Source organism: Psittacula echo, assembly GCF_963264785.1.
Source record: "Psittacula echo genome assembly, chromosome: 30".
Lineage (NCBI taxonomy): Eukaryota > Metazoa > Chordata > Aves > Psittaciformes > Psittacidae > Psittacula > Psittacula echo.
This window is the reverse complement of record NC_137765.1, coordinates 640,857-656,547: the sequence shown is the minus strand read 5'-3', so window position 1 is coordinate 656,547 and position 15,691 is coordinate 640,857. Positions and strand designations below refer to the sequence as shown.

General features: G+C 56.1%; 2 protein-coding genes across 5 annotated transcripts in view; both read right to left on the bottom strand.

Annotated features, from left to right (window-relative positions):
• Positions 1 to 280: 280 nt before the first annotated feature.
• EPHX3 (epoxide hydrolase 3) lies at positions 281 to 6,555 on the bottom strand. 2 transcript variants are annotated; one of them, XM_080636248.1, is made up of 6 exons: positions 3,721 to 6,555; positions 3,503 to 3,588; positions 2,910 to 3,238; positions 1,920 to 2,023; positions 1,662 to 1,810; positions 281 to 526 (listed from the first exon to the last, which is right to left on the bottom strand). In XM_080636248.1, exons 1-6 carry the CDS (start codon positions 4,162 to 4,164, stop codon positions 298 to 300), a joined length of 1,341 nt encoding a protein of 446 aa, XP_080492374.1. In that variant the 5' UTR covers positions 4,165 to 6,555; the 3' UTR covers positions 281 to 297. The 2 variants fall into 2 exon arrangements, with proteins under 2 accessions (XP_080492374.1, XP_080492375.1); XM_080636249.1 differs by having other exon boundaries at positions 1,920 to 1,964.
• A 116-nt stretch (positions 6,556 to 6,671) lies between these two features.
• Positions 6,672 to 15,691, bottom strand: part of BRD4 (bromodomain containing 4) — a 45,834-nt gene continuing 36,814 nt past the window's right edge. For all 3 annotated transcript variants that reach the window (XM_080636213.1, XM_080636215.1, XM_080636214.1), the window contains exons 14-22: positions 15,205 to 15,257; positions 14,252 to 14,651; positions 13,144 to 13,683; positions 10,786 to 10,898; positions 10,432 to 10,591; positions 10,139 to 10,269; positions 9,336 to 9,547; positions 8,212 to 8,446; positions 6,672 to 7,293 (exon numbers count right to left, since the gene is read on the bottom strand). In XM_080636213.1, the coding sequence (XP_080492339.1) occupies positions 7,225 to 7,293; positions 8,212 to 8,446; positions 9,336 to 9,547; positions 10,139 to 10,269; positions 10,432 to 10,591; positions 10,786 to 10,898; positions 13,144 to 13,683; positions 14,252 to 14,651; positions 15,205 to 15,257 (1,913 nt within the window). In that variant the 3' untranslated portion in view covers positions 6,672 to 7,224. The remainder of the gene's footprint in view (positions 7,294 to 8,211; positions 8,447 to 9,335; positions 9,548 to 10,138; positions 10,270 to 10,431; positions 10,592 to 10,785; positions 10,899 to 13,143; positions 13,684 to 14,251; positions 14,652 to 15,204; positions 15,258 to 15,691) is intronic.

Here is a 15,691-nt window from a genome sequence, read left to right as displayed (position 1 = left end):
GGTGTTGAGGTCCCCATCCAGATGTTGGGGTCCTCATCCAGATGTTGAGGTCCCCATCCAGGTGTTGAGGTCCCCATCCAGATGTTGGGGTCCCCATCCAGATGTTGGGGTCCTCATCCAGATGTTGGGGTCCCCGCCACCCCACCATTGTCTCCCCCCCAACCCTTCTCCTCTTCCCACCTCTGCCCCCTTACCCCAGTCGGAGCCTCTCCCCCGGGATGCTGCTATGGGGAGCACCCATGGATACCACTATGGGTGCTCCCCTGGGTACTGGCATAGGAGCACCCATGGGTGCTGCTATGGGTGCAGGCTGCCCCCATCCAGGAAGTCCTGGACGAGGCGGGCGAGGGCGCGGGGCTGGTCCTCAGGCAGCCAATGGCTGGCGTCGGGCAGGAGGCAGAGGCGGGCACTGGGCCGCAGGCACCGGCGCAGGGACGGCACCAGCCGTGGGTCCAGGAGCGCGTCGTGGCCGCCCCACAGCAGCAGCGTGGCGATGGGGGGCGGCTCCCGAGGGATCGGGGGGCCCCTGCGGGGAGACCGGGAGGAGCTCCCATGGGGCACCCAACCGGGAGCGTCTCCAATGGGAGCGTCTCCAATGGGAGCGTCTCCAATGGAGCATCTCCAATGGGAGCGTCTCCAATGGGAGCATCTCCAATGGAAGCATCTCCAATGGGAGCATCTCCAATGGGAGCATCGCCAATGGAGCATCTCCAATGGAAGGATCTCCAATGGAAGCGTCTCCTATGGGAGCGTCTCCAATGGGAGCGTCTCCAATGGAGCATCTCCAATGGAGCATCTCCAATGGGATCATCTCCAGTGGAAGCATCTCCAATGGAGCATCTCCAATGGAAGCATCTCCAATGGGAGCATCTCCAATGGAAGCATCTCCAATGGAGCATCGCCAATGGGATCATCTCCAATGGAGCATCTCCAATGGAGCATCTCCAATGGGATCATCTCCAGTGGAAGCATCTCCAATGGAGCATCTCCAATGGAAGCATCTCCAATGGGAGCATCTCCAATGGAAGCATCTCCAATGGAGCATCTACAATGGGAGCATCTCCAATGGGAGCATCTCCAATGGGAGCATCTCCAATGGAGCATCTCCAATGGAGCATCGCCAATGGGAGCATCTCCAATGGAGCACCCAACCGGGAGCGTCTCCAAAGGGAGCGTCTCCAATGGGAGCATCTCCAATGGGAGCATCGGCAATGGGGCACCCAACTGGGAACATCTCCAATGGGACCACCCCAAAGCGGAGAACCCCAAGTGGAGCCCCATAATTGGGTACCTGAGTGAGATCAACCCAAAGAGGAACAACTCAATGGGATCCCACCAACCCACACCACCCAACCCCAGAGCACCCAACTGGAACCATCCCAAAGAGAAGCATCCAATGGGACCCTACCAACACCAGCACCCAGCCAGGAGCACCCAACCCACAACAACACCCAACCCAAGAGCACCCAACTGGAACCATCCCAAAGAGAAGCACCCAATGGGACCCTACCAACACCAGCACCCAGCCAGGAGCACCCAACCCACAACAACACCCAACCCAAGAGCACCCAACTGGAACCATCCCAAGGAAGACCCCTTCAGTTGGACCCCTCAATGGGGCACCCCCCCCCAGCCAGCAGCACCCAATGGGTCCCCCCAACCTGAAGAGGTTGCGGTAGTGGTGCAGGGGAGGGCTGAGCGCCCCGGGCTGGGCCAGGCTGTAGATGTAGGCATCCAGCTCCTGCTCCGTCAGGCTCCGGCCGGGGCTCTGGATCCCCGTCCACGCTCCCGTCAGGATGAGCTTCACCAACTACAGAGCCCCCAGTGGGGACACAGGAGGTGGGGATGAAGCCACGGCCCCACAACGGCTCGTGTGGGGCTTGAGGAGGAGCAGGGGGGGACGTGGGGATGGGGCCCACCTCGAAGTCTGCCAGGGAGAGCAGCAGCTCCGGCAGCCAGGGCAGCTGGAACAGGAAGACGTAGCTGGAGCGCAGGAGCTGCGTGGGGTGGCCCAGGGTGAAGCCTGCACCCAAAGAGGGATGGGGGGGGTGAGGGCAGGGGGAAGCTGGAGGTGGTGCCCTGACAGGTGGCACCTGATGGCACCCAGTGGTGTGGTCGTAAGAGAGATGGCACCCAATGACATTGGCCATGGGATGGCACCCAATGGCATGGACATGAAAGAGGACACCCAATGGCATGGTCGTAAGAGATGGCACCCAATGGTATGGCCATGAGATAGCACCCAACAGGACGGCCATGAGAGATGGCACCCAATGGCATGGTCATAAGAGATGGCACCCAATGGCATGGCCATGAGAGAGGACACTCAACGGTATGGTCATGACAGAGAGTACCCAATGTCAATGCCACAGCAGATGGCACCCAATGGCGTGGCCACGACAGATGGCACCCCATGGCCTGGTCCTAAGAGATGGCACCCAATTGCATGGACATGAGATAGAACCCAATGGTGTGGACATAAGAGATGGCACCCAACAGCCTGGTCATGAGATAGCACCCAATGACATTGGCCATGGGATGGCACCCAATGGCATAGCCATGAGAGATGGCACCCAATGGCCTGGTCCTAAGAGATGGCACCCAATGACATTGGCCATGGGATGGCACCCAATGGCATAGCCATGAGAGATGGCACCCAATGACACGGTCATAAGAAAGATGGCACCCAATGGTGTGGCCAGGAGAGATGGCACCCAATGACATGGCCATGAGGTACCACTTGATGCCCATGAGACATAGCACCCAATGGCCTGGTCCTAAGAGATGGCACCCAATGGCATTGACCATGGGATGGCACCCAATGATATCGACCACGAGACGTCACCCAACACCATGGCCATGCGATGGCGCCCACCATCCCCCCGGAGGCCACAAGAAGCCCCCCTTACCGGCCATGACGGCGCGGTGCGGCGCGTCCATCACCACCAGCTTCTCCACCAGCTCGGGGTGGCCGGCGGCCAACTCCCAGGCCAGGACCCCCCCCCAGTCGTGTCCCACCAGGATGCACTTGGGGGGCGCCGGGGGGGCGCCGGGGGCCCTGCTGGGCCCATTGCGGGTGCCCAGCGCCTCGATGACCTGGCGCACGTCGTCCAGCAGCGCCTCCAGGCGGTAGCTGTCCCTGCCCGGCGGCTTGGAGGAGGCTCCGTAACCGCGGAGGTCCAGGGCCACCACCCGGTACCGGGAGCCGAACTCCTGCAGGAGGTGCCTCCAGCAGAACCTGGTGGGAGGAGGGAGGTGGTCACTGTGGTGATGATGGTGATGACCACGGTGACCGTGATGACCATAGTGACCGTGATGATGATGACCATGGTGATCATGATGATGATGGTGATGACCATGATGACCATCGTGGTGATGGTGGTGGTCACCATGGTGACCACGGTGATGATGGTGATGACCATGGTGACCGTGATGATGGTGTTGGTGACCATGGTGACCATGATGAAGATGATGATGGTGCCACCAGGGTGTTGGTACCCACCAGTTCTGGGGGAAGCCGTGGAGAAGCAGCATCAATGGGGCCGTGTCAGGACCCCGCGTGACGTAGTGGAGCATCAGCCCTGAGTCCTAAAGGGGGGGGGTTGTGGGTCAGTGGGGTGCCCCCACCCCAAAACCAGCCCCCACAACTCCCCCTCCCCGGCCCCCCAAACCCCCCTGAGACCACCCAAGACACCCCCAAGTCCCCCCTGGACCCCCCACCTTGAGGCGCAGGTACTTGTGCTCCCCATAGGTGCCATCGGCCAGGCCGGGGGGGGGCCGGTCCCGCGCCCGCCGCCCGAAGGTCGCTCGGGGTCCCCGCCGCAGCAGCACCCAAAGGCCCCAGAGCCCGTAGGCCACCGCCGCGGCCACCGCGGCCACCGCCACCCCCAGCCGGGCCACCAGGCTCGACACGGCCAAGAGCAGCCGGGTGGGCGCCAGCAGCAGCGAGCACAGGGACAGGAGCATGGCCGGGACCTGCGGGCGACACAGGGCACCGTGGGGTGGCTCCATCCCATGGTGGCTCCATCCCATGGTGCCCCCATCCCTATGGTGCCATGTCCATGGTGGTGGCCCTGGCCCTAAAATCAACATCCCATGATGCCCCCATCCCATGGTGCTCCCATCCCCATGGTGCCCCCATCCCCATGGTGCTCCCATCCCCATGGTGCTCCCATCCCCATGGTGGCCCCATCCCTATGGTGCCATGTCCATGGTGGTGGCCCTGTCCCCAAGGTCCATGTCCCCATGGTGTCCCCATCCCATGGGGTTCCCCATCCCATGGTGCCCACCCCCCATCACCCCCAGTGTCCCCGCCATGGGGGTGCCCTTGTCCCGGCAGTGCCGTGTCCCCCCCCCCGCCACCGCGGTGCCCTTGTCCTGACCGCCGGGTCCCCGCCACCGGGGGTGCTCCCCGCCCCCCATTCCCGTGTATCCGGTCACGGCCCCGTCCCTGTCGCGACATTGCAGGGGTGGGGGGAGGGGTCCCTGTCACGACACGAGGGGGTTCCCCCCGCCCCCCCCGACCTTCTCGCGCCGCTTCCTCCGCCCGCCCGAGCTCGGCCGCGCCCGGCCCCGCCCCCCTCCCCGCTCATTGGTCAGAGCCGGGGGGCGGGGCCCAGAGAGGCGGCCAATGGGAGCGCGGGGCGGAGGTCACGTGAGGGGGAAGGGAAAAGTTCCGAACTTCGGGGCTCTTTGGGGCCATTTTCGAGGTTTTTTAATTTTGGTTTTTCCTTTTTTTTTCTTTTTTATTTTTTTCCCCCATTTTTCGCCTTTTTTAACCTTTTTTTTTTTTTTTTTACCGTTTATTTTCAGCTTTTCCCCCTTTTCCTCCATTTTTTGCACTTTCCTTTTGCCCATTTTTGCTCTTTTTCCATCCTTTCCCCTTTTTCTCTATTTTAAACCAATTTCTCCTGGTTTTTTTAACCCCTTTTCAACTTTTTTTTTCTGCCACTTTTAAACCCTTTTTAACCCATTTTCTCCCTTTTCCTTTTTTCCCATTTCTCCCCATTTTCCCCTTTTCCTTTTTCTTTTAAATTTAAATCTCCAATGAAACGTTCAACCTTCAAATTCCATATTTAACTCTCACATTCAGCCTCAATTTCCAAATTTAACCCTAAAATTTCAGATTTCAACCTAAATTTTCTAATTTCACCTTCAAATTAGATTTCATTCTCAAATTTCAGATTTAACCCTCACATTTCAATGTTAAGCCTCAATTTTCATATTGAACCCTAAAATTTCAAATTTAACCCCAAAATTTCAAATTTAACCCCAAATTTTCAAATTCCAACCTAAATTTTCTAATTTAACCTTCAAATTAGATTTAACCCTCAGATTTCAGATTCCACCCTCAAATTTCAGATTTAACCCCCAAACCTCAACCTTCACCTTCAAATTTCAAGCCCCAATTTTCCCCCTCCAATTTCAAATTTAACCCTGAATGTTCCAAATTTAACCCTCCAATTTCAAATTCAATCCTCAAATTTCCAAATTCGTTTTCCAAACCTCCTTTTCCCAGCGTTTGGAAGCCGGGGGTGACCCCAATGGGGGGGGTTGGACAAATCCCCCCCCCAAATCCCCTCAGGCCCTGCCCCCCCCATTGGAAGAAGCGGCCAATCCCGTGGCTTGTTTTATACAAAACCAAAAGAGCTGCGTTTATTCCATCATCAGCATCAGCATTGGCCCCGGCTCCGGGCGCGCATCCGGGCTCGGATCCGAGCGGCTCCGGCCAGGAATAATTATAATAATAATAATAATATAATAACATTAATGGGGGAGGCTCCGCTCCAGGGCTCGGGAATGCCGGGAATGGGCTGGAGCCCCGCCGGGAGCAGGAAAACCATTAAAATCATACAAAAAGCATGGGAGAAACCGGCGACTTTGGGGGGAAACGGGGAGAAAATGGGCAAAAAGGGAGCTCTCGGGCGGGGGAATGGGGGGAAAAGGAGGGAAATGAGGGGAAAAGGGGAATAAAAAAGGAAAAGAAAGGAAAGGAATGAAAATGGGGGAAAAGGGAGGAAAATGAGGGGGGAAAAGGGAAATAAAGGAGAAAAAAAAAGAGGAAAAAAGAAAAAAGGAAAAAAGGAAGGTAACTAAAAGAAGAAAGAGGGGAAAGAAATAAAAGAGGGAAACAGGAGGAGAAGCAGAAAAAAGAGGAAAAAGGAGAAAAAAGGGAAATAAAAAGGAGAGAAAAGGCAAAAAGGAAGATCGGGAAAAATAGAAAAAGAGGGGGAAAAAGAGGAGGAGGTGGAAAAATAAAAAAAAAGGGGAAAAAGGAAGAAAAAAGTCAAAAAAAAGAGGGAAAAGAGAAAAAAAGAGGAAAAAAACTGGGAAAAAGGAAAAAAGGAGGAAAACAGAAAAAGTAGAAAAAAGGAGGAAAAAAGGGCAAAAAAAGGGAAAACTGGAGAAAAAGCGTTAAAAAGTAGGAAAAAAGGAGGAAAACCCCCCAAAATGTGAGGGGGGGCTCCCTTCCCCCATCGCCCCTCCCCCCTCCGCCTGCTCCTTGCCCTCCCCCCGCCGCCCCTCCCCCTCCCGCCCTTCCCGGTCCCATTTTGCCGCCGTTTTGAACCTTTCTGAATTCCGAAAAGAAATCCTTTTTTTTTTTTTTTTTTTGTTGCGTTTTTTTTTTTTTTTTGTTTTCTTCCAAAATCCGTGAAAAAAAAAAAAAAACAAGAAAAAAAAAAAAAAAACACCCAAACAAACCCCACCCAAATAAAAATAAACCCGGAATATACATTGGGAAGGGGGGGGGGCGGGGCCTTTTCCCGGCGGATTCGCATCCGGAGCGAGCTTTTCCGCTGGGATTGGACTTGGAATCTTTTTCCTTTGGGATGATCTATAGGATTTGGGTTGGTTTTTGTTTTTTTTGCCATTTTTCAGGGATTCGGTGTGAAAAGAGGGAATAAAGAGGGAAAAGAAGGAGAATTCCCGGCATTCCGGACGATCCCGCTCCCGCATTAACACTTAAACGGAGAGTCCGAAGCTTTTTTTTGACTTTTCCATGTTTTTTTTTTTTTTTGTTGTTGTTTCGCGGGGGGAGGGGAAAAAGGAGAAAAATTTTTGTGGATTTTTTTTTTTTTTCTTTTCTGATTTTTTTTTCCCGTTTTTTTTTTTTGTTTGTTTTGTTTTGTTTTTTTTTCTGGGAATTTCTTTTTTTTTGTTTTGTTTGTTTTCCCTTGGAAAGAGTCAAATCGGGAGGAACAAAACCCGGAGCCGCCGGCGCCGCTAGAAAAGGTTTTCCTCAAAGATGGCCAATAAATCGCTCTGGAAATTCATGTCGATCGTCGCCGCCATCTGCAAGAGAAGGGAAAAACGGCGTCAGGAATTCCCGGCATTCCCAGGTCTTTTTTTTTGCCATTCCCAACGGGTTTTTATTGGATGGTTTTGGAGTTTTTGATATTCTCAGAGGGCTTTTTAGGGAACTTCGAGGATAGTTTAAGATCCCAGCAGTTTTGTCACCATTCCCAAGGATTTCTCTGCCATTCCCAGGATATTTTTCACCATTCCTGGGATTATTTTTGGGGCATTTTCTGTTGCTTTTTAACATTCTTGGAGGGGTTTTTGAGCATCCTCAGTAATTTTTCACTATTCCCAAGGATTTTTCCCAGTGGTTTTTCAGCATTCCCAGGGATTTTTTGCCATTCCCGGATTTTTCTTTGGCATTCCCAGGGTTTTTTCTTGGCATTCCTGGGCGTTCGATACCATTTGCAGAGGGCTTTTTTTGCAACTTCCACGGGTTTTTGAGTGTCCTCAGTGATTTTTCTCACCATCCCCAAGGATTTTTTTGGCATTCCCAGGGATTTTTTCAGCATTCCCAGAGTTTGGGGTTTTTCTGGAATTCACAAGTTCGTTATTGCCATTCTCAAAGGGTTTTCTTTGTGACTCTGGGGATTTGGGAGCATCCCAGCAATCCCTAAGGAGATCTCCAAGCATCCCCAGGGATGTTTTAGCATTCCCAGCCACTTTTCAGCATTTACTTTCCGGCATCCCTGGACACTTCTCAGCATCCTCAGGGATTTCTCAGCATCTCCAGGGATTTCCCAACACCCCCAAGGCTTTTTTGGGGCATCCAGAGGGGATTTTCCTTTGCATTCCCAACGATTGCTCGGAATCCCTTGGGCCCTCTTTTCGCTCTTGCTTCCCTATGGATTTTCCATCCCCCCAAAGGCTTTTTCTCCATCACCACCCCCCCCCCCCAGCGATTCCACTCACCGCTTCCCGGCGCCTCCGCTCCTGCTCCCGCTTCCTGGCCATCTCCCGCTGCTGATCCAACATGGATTGGGAAGCTTGGGGCTGGGAGCTCTGGGCTTGGGGAGCCGCTGCCGCCGCTGCTGCTGCCGCCGCCGCTTGCTGCTGCTGCTGCTGCTGCTGCTGCTGCTCCTGGCGCCGCCGCACCTCCTCGTGCACCCGGCGCGCCTGCTCCATGGCATCCTCATCCTCCCGGCTCCTGCCAAGCCGCCGGGATGGGCCGTCAGGAATGGGCAGCTCCAGTGCGGAGGTTTGGCGGCCCAAATGGGAATGGGGAGCAGGGATTGTGGCACGGAACCCAGCTGGGTTGGGGATCGCAGGGGAGCAGCACCGATTGTGCCATGGATCAGGCTGGACAGCGGCGTGAGACCACGTCACGTTTGTGCCATGGGATGGGATCAGATCTGTGCCATGGATCGTGCCATGAGGCTGGATCAGATTCATGGCACCAGATGGGATCGTGCCACAGATCAGACTGGATTTGTGCCATGGGATTTGATTTGTGCCCGGAGATGGGATCATGCCACGAACTGGATCAGATTCATGCCACGAGATCAAGATCAGATCAGATCCATGCCACGAGGCTGGATCATGCAACAGACTGGATCCCATTTGTGCCATGAGTTGGGATTGGATCTGTGGCATAAGATGGGATCAGACTGGTTCCGTGAGGTGCGATCATGCCATGGATCAGATCAGATCCATGCCACGAGGCTGGATCATGCAACAGATTGGATCCAATCTGTGCCATGAGTTGGGATCAGATCTGTGCCGTAAGATGGGATCAGATTTGTGCTGTGAGGCAGGATCATGCCTTGGATCAGATCAGATCCATGCCACTAGGCTGGATCATGCAACAGACTGGATCCCATTTGTGCCACGACTTAGGATTGGATTTGTGGCTTAAGATGGGACCAGATTTGTGCCGTGAGTCGGGATCATGGCACGGATCAGAGCAGTTTCATGCCACAAGATGGGATTTGTGCCCCGAGACCGGCTCACGCCATGGACCACCCCCATCTCCCCGTGCCCATGGCCAAGGTGAGGACACCCCAAAACCCCTTCAACCACGCAGGTGCTGGTCTCACCTCATCCTCTCCTGCTCCCGCCGCATCCGCTCCTTCTCCCGCTCCACTTGCTCCGCCTGGGCCTTCAGCGCCTTCTCCCGCTCCTCCTTCTCCCGGGCCGCCCTCTTGAACTGCTCGAAGCTGTCACTGGAGGACTTGGCCGTGGAGGACGGGGTCGTGGGATGCTTCTGCACCAGGCTCGCCCAGGACCCCATGTTCTTGATCTTCAGGTCCTAGGGAGAAGAAGGACGGGAGTTTGCAAGAGCCGCTCCGGGTGGGAATGATCCCGGGGCTGCCCAAGCTGTTCCCATGTGGAGGAACACCCAGGGTTGGAAGATGGTGGTGGAGCAACGTCAGGCAGCTGGGAAGCGTCTCCTTCCCCGGAGGCTCCTCACACTCCCCACGCACACTTAGAACGGGAGAAGCATGGAAGGGGTTGGGTTGGGAAGGGGCTTCAAGCTCATCCAGCTCCACGGGCAGGGGCACCGTCCATAGAGCAGCTTGCTCCAAGCTGGCCTTGAGCACGGCCAGGGATGGGGCAGCCAAACCTTCTCCTTTCAACCCATCCCAGTGTCCCAGCACCCTCACAGGGAAGCACTTCCAAAGATCTCATCTAAATCCTCCCTCTTCCTGCTTAAATCCTGCCCCTTGTCCTACAGGTCTTGGTCAAAAGCTTCTCTCCATCTTTCTTATAAGCCTCTTCTCTGCACGGGATTTGGTGGAAACCACCGAATCTTGGCCAACCTTCCGGTGACCATCCCGGTCCTGCTCCATTTTAGGGGGTTCACCTTGGATTTTGGGAGGTTTTTCCCAGCCTTTTTTACCTTTTTTGGGGCAACGGGGGTTTTGGGCTCCTGCTTCTGCCGCTCCTTCTCCTGCACTCCTGGTGGTGGTGGGTTCTGCTCCGGGGGTCTGATAACGGGTCTGCCCCCTTCCATGGGTTTCATCTCTGTCCCTAAAACCAACAGCTCCTGTCAATGGTTATCAGGGTCCCCCCAGACCTCCTTAACCACCCGGAGGTGACACCAACGTTAAGGGGTGATGGCTTCTTAGGCCCCGGAACCGGGTGGCCATGAGATGGGACTGGTCCCACGGATGAGATCATGGAAGCACTCACGCTGCGGGATGTGAGCGGGGGGTTTGATGTTCTCCGGGTGTTTGGGTGGATCTTGCCTCAACGGGGGGCTGAAGGTCTCGTTACGGATGACGGGCGAATGCATCTTCTCCTCCTTCACCACCATGGGTTGAGACTGGACGACGGAGGCAGCTCTCATCTCCTACCACAGCACAAACCCACCTCAAGACCCGTGCGGTGATGCCCATCCCTCCATCCCACCCCTTTGCTCCCAAACTCCCGCTGCAAACCGCTGGCCCCTGGGCTCTCGGTGCTTTGGTCCCAAGCTGCTGCTGGGGCTGACGATGGTCCCCGGTGCTGGGACCCCGCGGGTGGGTGCTCTCCTTCCCTTTTTACCTGCTTTTTGGGCTGGATAGTTTGTTGAGGTGGCGACTGGTGGACCAAACCCTGGAACTGCGGCATCTGTGGGGAATGCATCATGAGAGGGGAAGGGGCTTCCCGCAAGTGACCTGGGAACAGGTTGGCAGCAATCAGTAACCATCGTCACCACGGCGCACGCCAAGCATCATCCCCCCCCCCCAACCCGCCATCACACGCCAGCATCCCATAGGACAATCCCATCCTGGATCAATGGTGGCAGGTCCTCAATGGACCCCAGCTGGAAGCGCTGCCATGAGGCAGCAGCAGGGAGCAGAAGATGCTCCCTGGCTTGTCCTGCCTTAGGGATGCTCGTTTGTGGTGTCCCCTCGTAACTGATGTCTCTCCCGGTGGTCCATCGATATTCCTGGCTATAAATCCATTCCCTACAGACACCCAAGTGCTGGCACTGCCCTGCCTGCACCTCGCCCAGCCCCAAGCCATTGAAATGGGACACGTTTGCTCTACAAGCAATGGGAGGTCTTCAGGAGCCACCAGGCTCCATTGTGTCCAACTGCCCATGGCAGCTTTGCAGGTAGGAGAAGCAGCTCCAAGCGCTTCCTGCCCTCATCCATTCGAATCCAGGGATTCTGTCCCTGCATGGAGCTGAGGACAACTTCAGGAGCAGAGACCTGACAGGAACCACGGGGAGAAGCAAAAGCAGGAGCGAGACCTCCTAAACCACAGAGGTTGGATGGATGCTCAGTCTCCACAGCACGACACAGCCAGAGTCATCCCACTTGGACACATTCCCAGTAGGGAATGGCAGTGGTGGCACCACCGAGCCCACGACTGTGATGGAGATCTCCCAAGCCAACTTTGAAGGCTGAGCCCTGTGGCCGGGTTTAATCCCATTCCTGCGATGGCTGCAGGTCACACACAGGGATTCCCCATAGAGCATCCCTTCTCCTCCACCAGGCAACCGCGTTATCCAAGACCATGCTCCGAGGAACACTGGGAAGCCCTCATGGGGCATCCATAGCCCTGACCTCCTCTAAGAGGGTGGAGAAGACCCCCTGCTTCCTCAAGAGAGAGCATCCAGGCCAGGATGGTGATGAACGCAAGGAGGACGCTGCTCTCACACATCAGAGATCCTTGAGAGCCTCCAAGAGCCCGGAGATCCTTCAAATCCTCAAACCCCTGAGATCCTCACAGGACTGAGACCGAGGCCCTCAAAGACTTGAAATCCGTGAGTTCCTCTAAGATCCACGATCACTGAGATCCTCAAAGATCCGAGATCCTTGCTCCTCAAGTGCTTGATATCCCTGAGCTCCTCAATGATCGGAGAACCGTGAGGTCCTCAGAAACGCGACCAAGACCCTCAAACACTTCAATACCCTCCAAAACTTGAGATCCTGGAGATCAAAAATACTTGAAAACCTCAAGATCCTGGAGATGCTCAAAATGAGATCCTGGAGATGCTCAAAATGAGAACCTTGAGATGCTCAAAATGAGAACCTTGAGATGCTCAAAATGAGAACCTTGAGATGCTCAAAATGAGAAGCTTGAGATGCTCAAAATGAGATCCTGGAGATGCTCAAAATGAGATCCTGGAGATGCTCAAAATGAGAACCTTGAGATGCTCAAAATGAGAACCTTGAGATGCTCAAAATGAGATCCTGGAGATGCTCAAAATGAGAACCTGGAGATGCTCAAAATGAGATCCTGGAGATGCTCAAAATGAGAACCTTGAGATGCTCAAAATGAGAACCTTGAGATGCTCAAAATGAGAACCTTGAGATGCTCAAAATGAGATCCTAGAGATGCTCAAAATGAGAACCTTGAGATGCTCAAAATGAGATCCTGGAGATGCTCAAAATGAGATCCTGGAGATGCTCAAAATGAGATCCTGGAGATGCTCAAAATGAGAACCTTGAGATGCTCAAAATGAGATCCTTGAGATGCTCAAAATGAGATCCTGGAGATGCTCAAAATGAGAACCTTGAGATGCTCAAAATGAGATCCTGGAGATGCTCAAAATGAGATCCTGGAGATGCTCAAAATGAGATCCTGGAGATGTTCAAAACGAGCTTGAGATGCTCAAAATGAGACCTTCAAGATCCTCTCCTTGAGCCCCTCCAAACCCGGAGCTCAAGTTCCTCAAGGATCTGAGCCCCTCCACATCCTCCACCACCACTTGCCAGCCCCAGCTCCAAACCCGAGCTGGGAAGAGGCCTCACCGGGCGCCTCCCTCACGCTCCACCTCGTTGGGGCTCCCCCCACACCACCGCCATCTCCCCAGAGGCGCCCACGGAGCTCAGCAGCCGCCCAGCACCCACCCCACCACCTCCTACCCCTTCTTCAGGGCACCGAGCACCCGGGCCGCTGCCCGCTCACCGGTCGCGTAGGGATCGGGCTTATGGTGCCGCGGTGACGGGTGGTGCTGGATGACCTGCTGCGGCTTGGCCGGCGGCGGCGGCTGCGGCGCCGGGTGCTGCTGCTGCTGCGGCGGCGGCGGAGCCTGGCCTTGGGGGAGGTGGGATGGGAAGGGCATGGGCTGCATGTGCATGGGCCGAGGTGGCGGCTGGTGCTGCAGCTGCTGCACGGCGGGGTGAGCCGGGGGCTGCAGCGGCGGCTGCGGTTGCGACTGGACCTTCACTGAAGGGAGAAGAGGAGTCTGAGGCTGCACCTTCTGCAGCTGCTGAAGGTAGAGCTGCATCTGGCTGGTGCTCAGAGGCAGGTTGTGGTGCGGCGGCGGCGGCGGAGGCTCTTCGTCCTCCAGCAGGACCTGGGGCGGTTGGGGCAGCGGCGGCTGGGGGAGAAGGGGCTGCTGGCTGATGGCTGGGGACACGGCCGGGGGACGCGAAGGCTTCGGCGGCAGCGCCGCGGCGCGGTTGCTGGGTCTCGAGGGCTGCTGAGGCAGAGCGTTGTGCAAAGCTGGGGACAAAGGGACAGCGTTAGGACAGGGCAGGGGTGGAGGCGGAGGGGGTGCTCTACGGCCAGGCTGGACAAGAGAAGGCTCCTGAAGGGGAGACCTCAGAGCAGCTCCAGTGCCTAAAGGGGCTGCAGGAAACCTGGAGAGGGGCTTGGGACAAGGGATGGGAAGAGTGAGATGGGATATGGGGGTGAAGCTCTTTCCTGCGAGGGTGGTGGGACACTGGGATGGGTTGAAGGGAGAAGGTTCGGATGCTCCATCCCTGGCAGTGTTCAAGGCCAGGCTGGAGCAAGCTGCTCTATGGATGGTGTCCCTGCCCGTGGCACAGGACTGCAACCAGATGGTCCTTTCCAACCCAAACAAGTGGGGGATACTATAATGGCACCACGGTGCAGAGAACCTCCTACTGCCCACCCATCGCTCCTCCATCCCAATCATCCTCCAAGGAGGAATTAAATCCCACCCAGTGCCACCCTCTTCCTCCCATCTCCAACACAGTTGTGCCAAGGAGGAGCGCACCCCCCTCCCAACACCATCCTCTTCCTCCCATGTCAAGGATGAGAGGCGCACCTGGAGGAGACACCACGGCATGCTGGTTGAGGTGGGGAGGAGTGCTGTGCTCGGGCGGCTGGGGGAGATGAGGCGGCATCTCCGGCTGCGGGAGGTGCAGGATGGGCTGGGTGAAATGCGTCATGGTGTCGAACATGGTCCCTGGCAGCGGGTGCTCCAGGACGGGGACCTGGGCAGGGACGAAGGGTGGAGGAGGAGAAGACTTCATTGGTGGTGGAGGAGCTTGTGGAGGGACTGGTGGTGCCGGGGGGGGCGGCGGCGGCTGCTGCGGCGGCAGCGGCTGCGGTGGCAGCGGCTGCGGTGGAGGAGGAGGAGGAGGAGGAGGAGGCGGCTGCTGCGGTGGAGGCTGCGGCTGCGGCGGGGGCTGCTGCTGCACCGGTTGGTGGTGGTGATGGTGATGCTATAGGAGGGAAGGAAACCGCCAGTGAGAGGCCACAGCACAAAAACCTTCCTTGTGGGGTGGGGATGGGTTGGAAGGGACCATAAAGCTCCTCCAGCTCCAACCCCTGCCACGGGCAGGGACCCCTTCCACTGGAGCAGCTTGCTCCAAGCCCCTGTGTCCAACCTGGCCTTGAGCACTGCCAGGGATGGGGCAGCCAAACCTCCATCCATCACCCTCACAGGGAAGAGCTTCTTCCCAATACCTGATCTCAGCCTTCCAATCTTCCCCTGATCTCAACCTCTGTCAGGTTAAAGTCATTCCCCCTTTTCCTATCCCTATGTCCCTTGTCCAAAGCCCCTCTCCAGCTTTCCTGCTGGACCTTCCTGGTGTCCTTCCCACCTGGGGTGGCCTGGGCCAGCTTCCGAGCCAACCAACCACAAGCCTCTCTGGCTGCACAAGGGAACGGCATCAACCCATCGAGCATGTTGGCGATGGTTCCACCAGCATTCCCGACCTCCCTGGTGACTCCATCCCATCTCCAGCACCACGAGGAGGCCGCCCTGGCTCCTACCTTCTTCTGCTCTCGCCCCGAGTGCCCTTTCTTCTTCACTTTGGGTGCCATCTCTGCCAAAGAGAAGGGAACAGAGGAGACACGTTAGTACCGCAGCCCCATCATCACCCATCGCCCCGTCCACACGCGCCGGCGCCGAGCCCGCTCCGACAACGGCCAAGGGGAAGGTGCTGGGAATGGATGGAGAGGGACTGCCCATGGGACCTCTTGCTCGAGGTCCTCACCATCACAAAAGGGATTGAGACCTGGAGCTCAAAGGAGAAGAAACCAAAGGGAAGAGAGCCCTGGATCCTTCCACTGCAATGGACAAAGACCCAACGGCCAAGGAAAGCCATTGCTCAACCAGACGCAGCGATTCCAGGAATTCCCAAAGGGAAGGTAAGGAAGAAGGGACAATAAGGAGCTATCGCATACCCCCGCGACGCAAACAGCAGTTTTCCATTCTCTTTTCCACCTAAATATGGGTTTAGGACTGGCGGCTTCCCAT

Bases quoted from the DNA above. Each gene is read 5' to 3' on its own strand.
- EPHX3 (XM_080636248.1), bottom strand. From the start codon at position 4,164: ATGGGGATGGGAGCACCATGGGGATGGGGGCACCATGGGGATGGGAGC. The intron at 3,589-3,720 runs GTGGGGGGTCCA...CCCCCCCTTTAG, and splicing joins ACAAGTACCTGCGCCTCAAG to GACTCAGGGCTGATGCTCCA. The intron at 1,811-1,919 runs GTGGGCCCCATC...GGGGCTCTGTAG, and splicing joins TCTCCCTGGCAGACTTCGAG to TTGGTGAAGCTCATCCTGAC.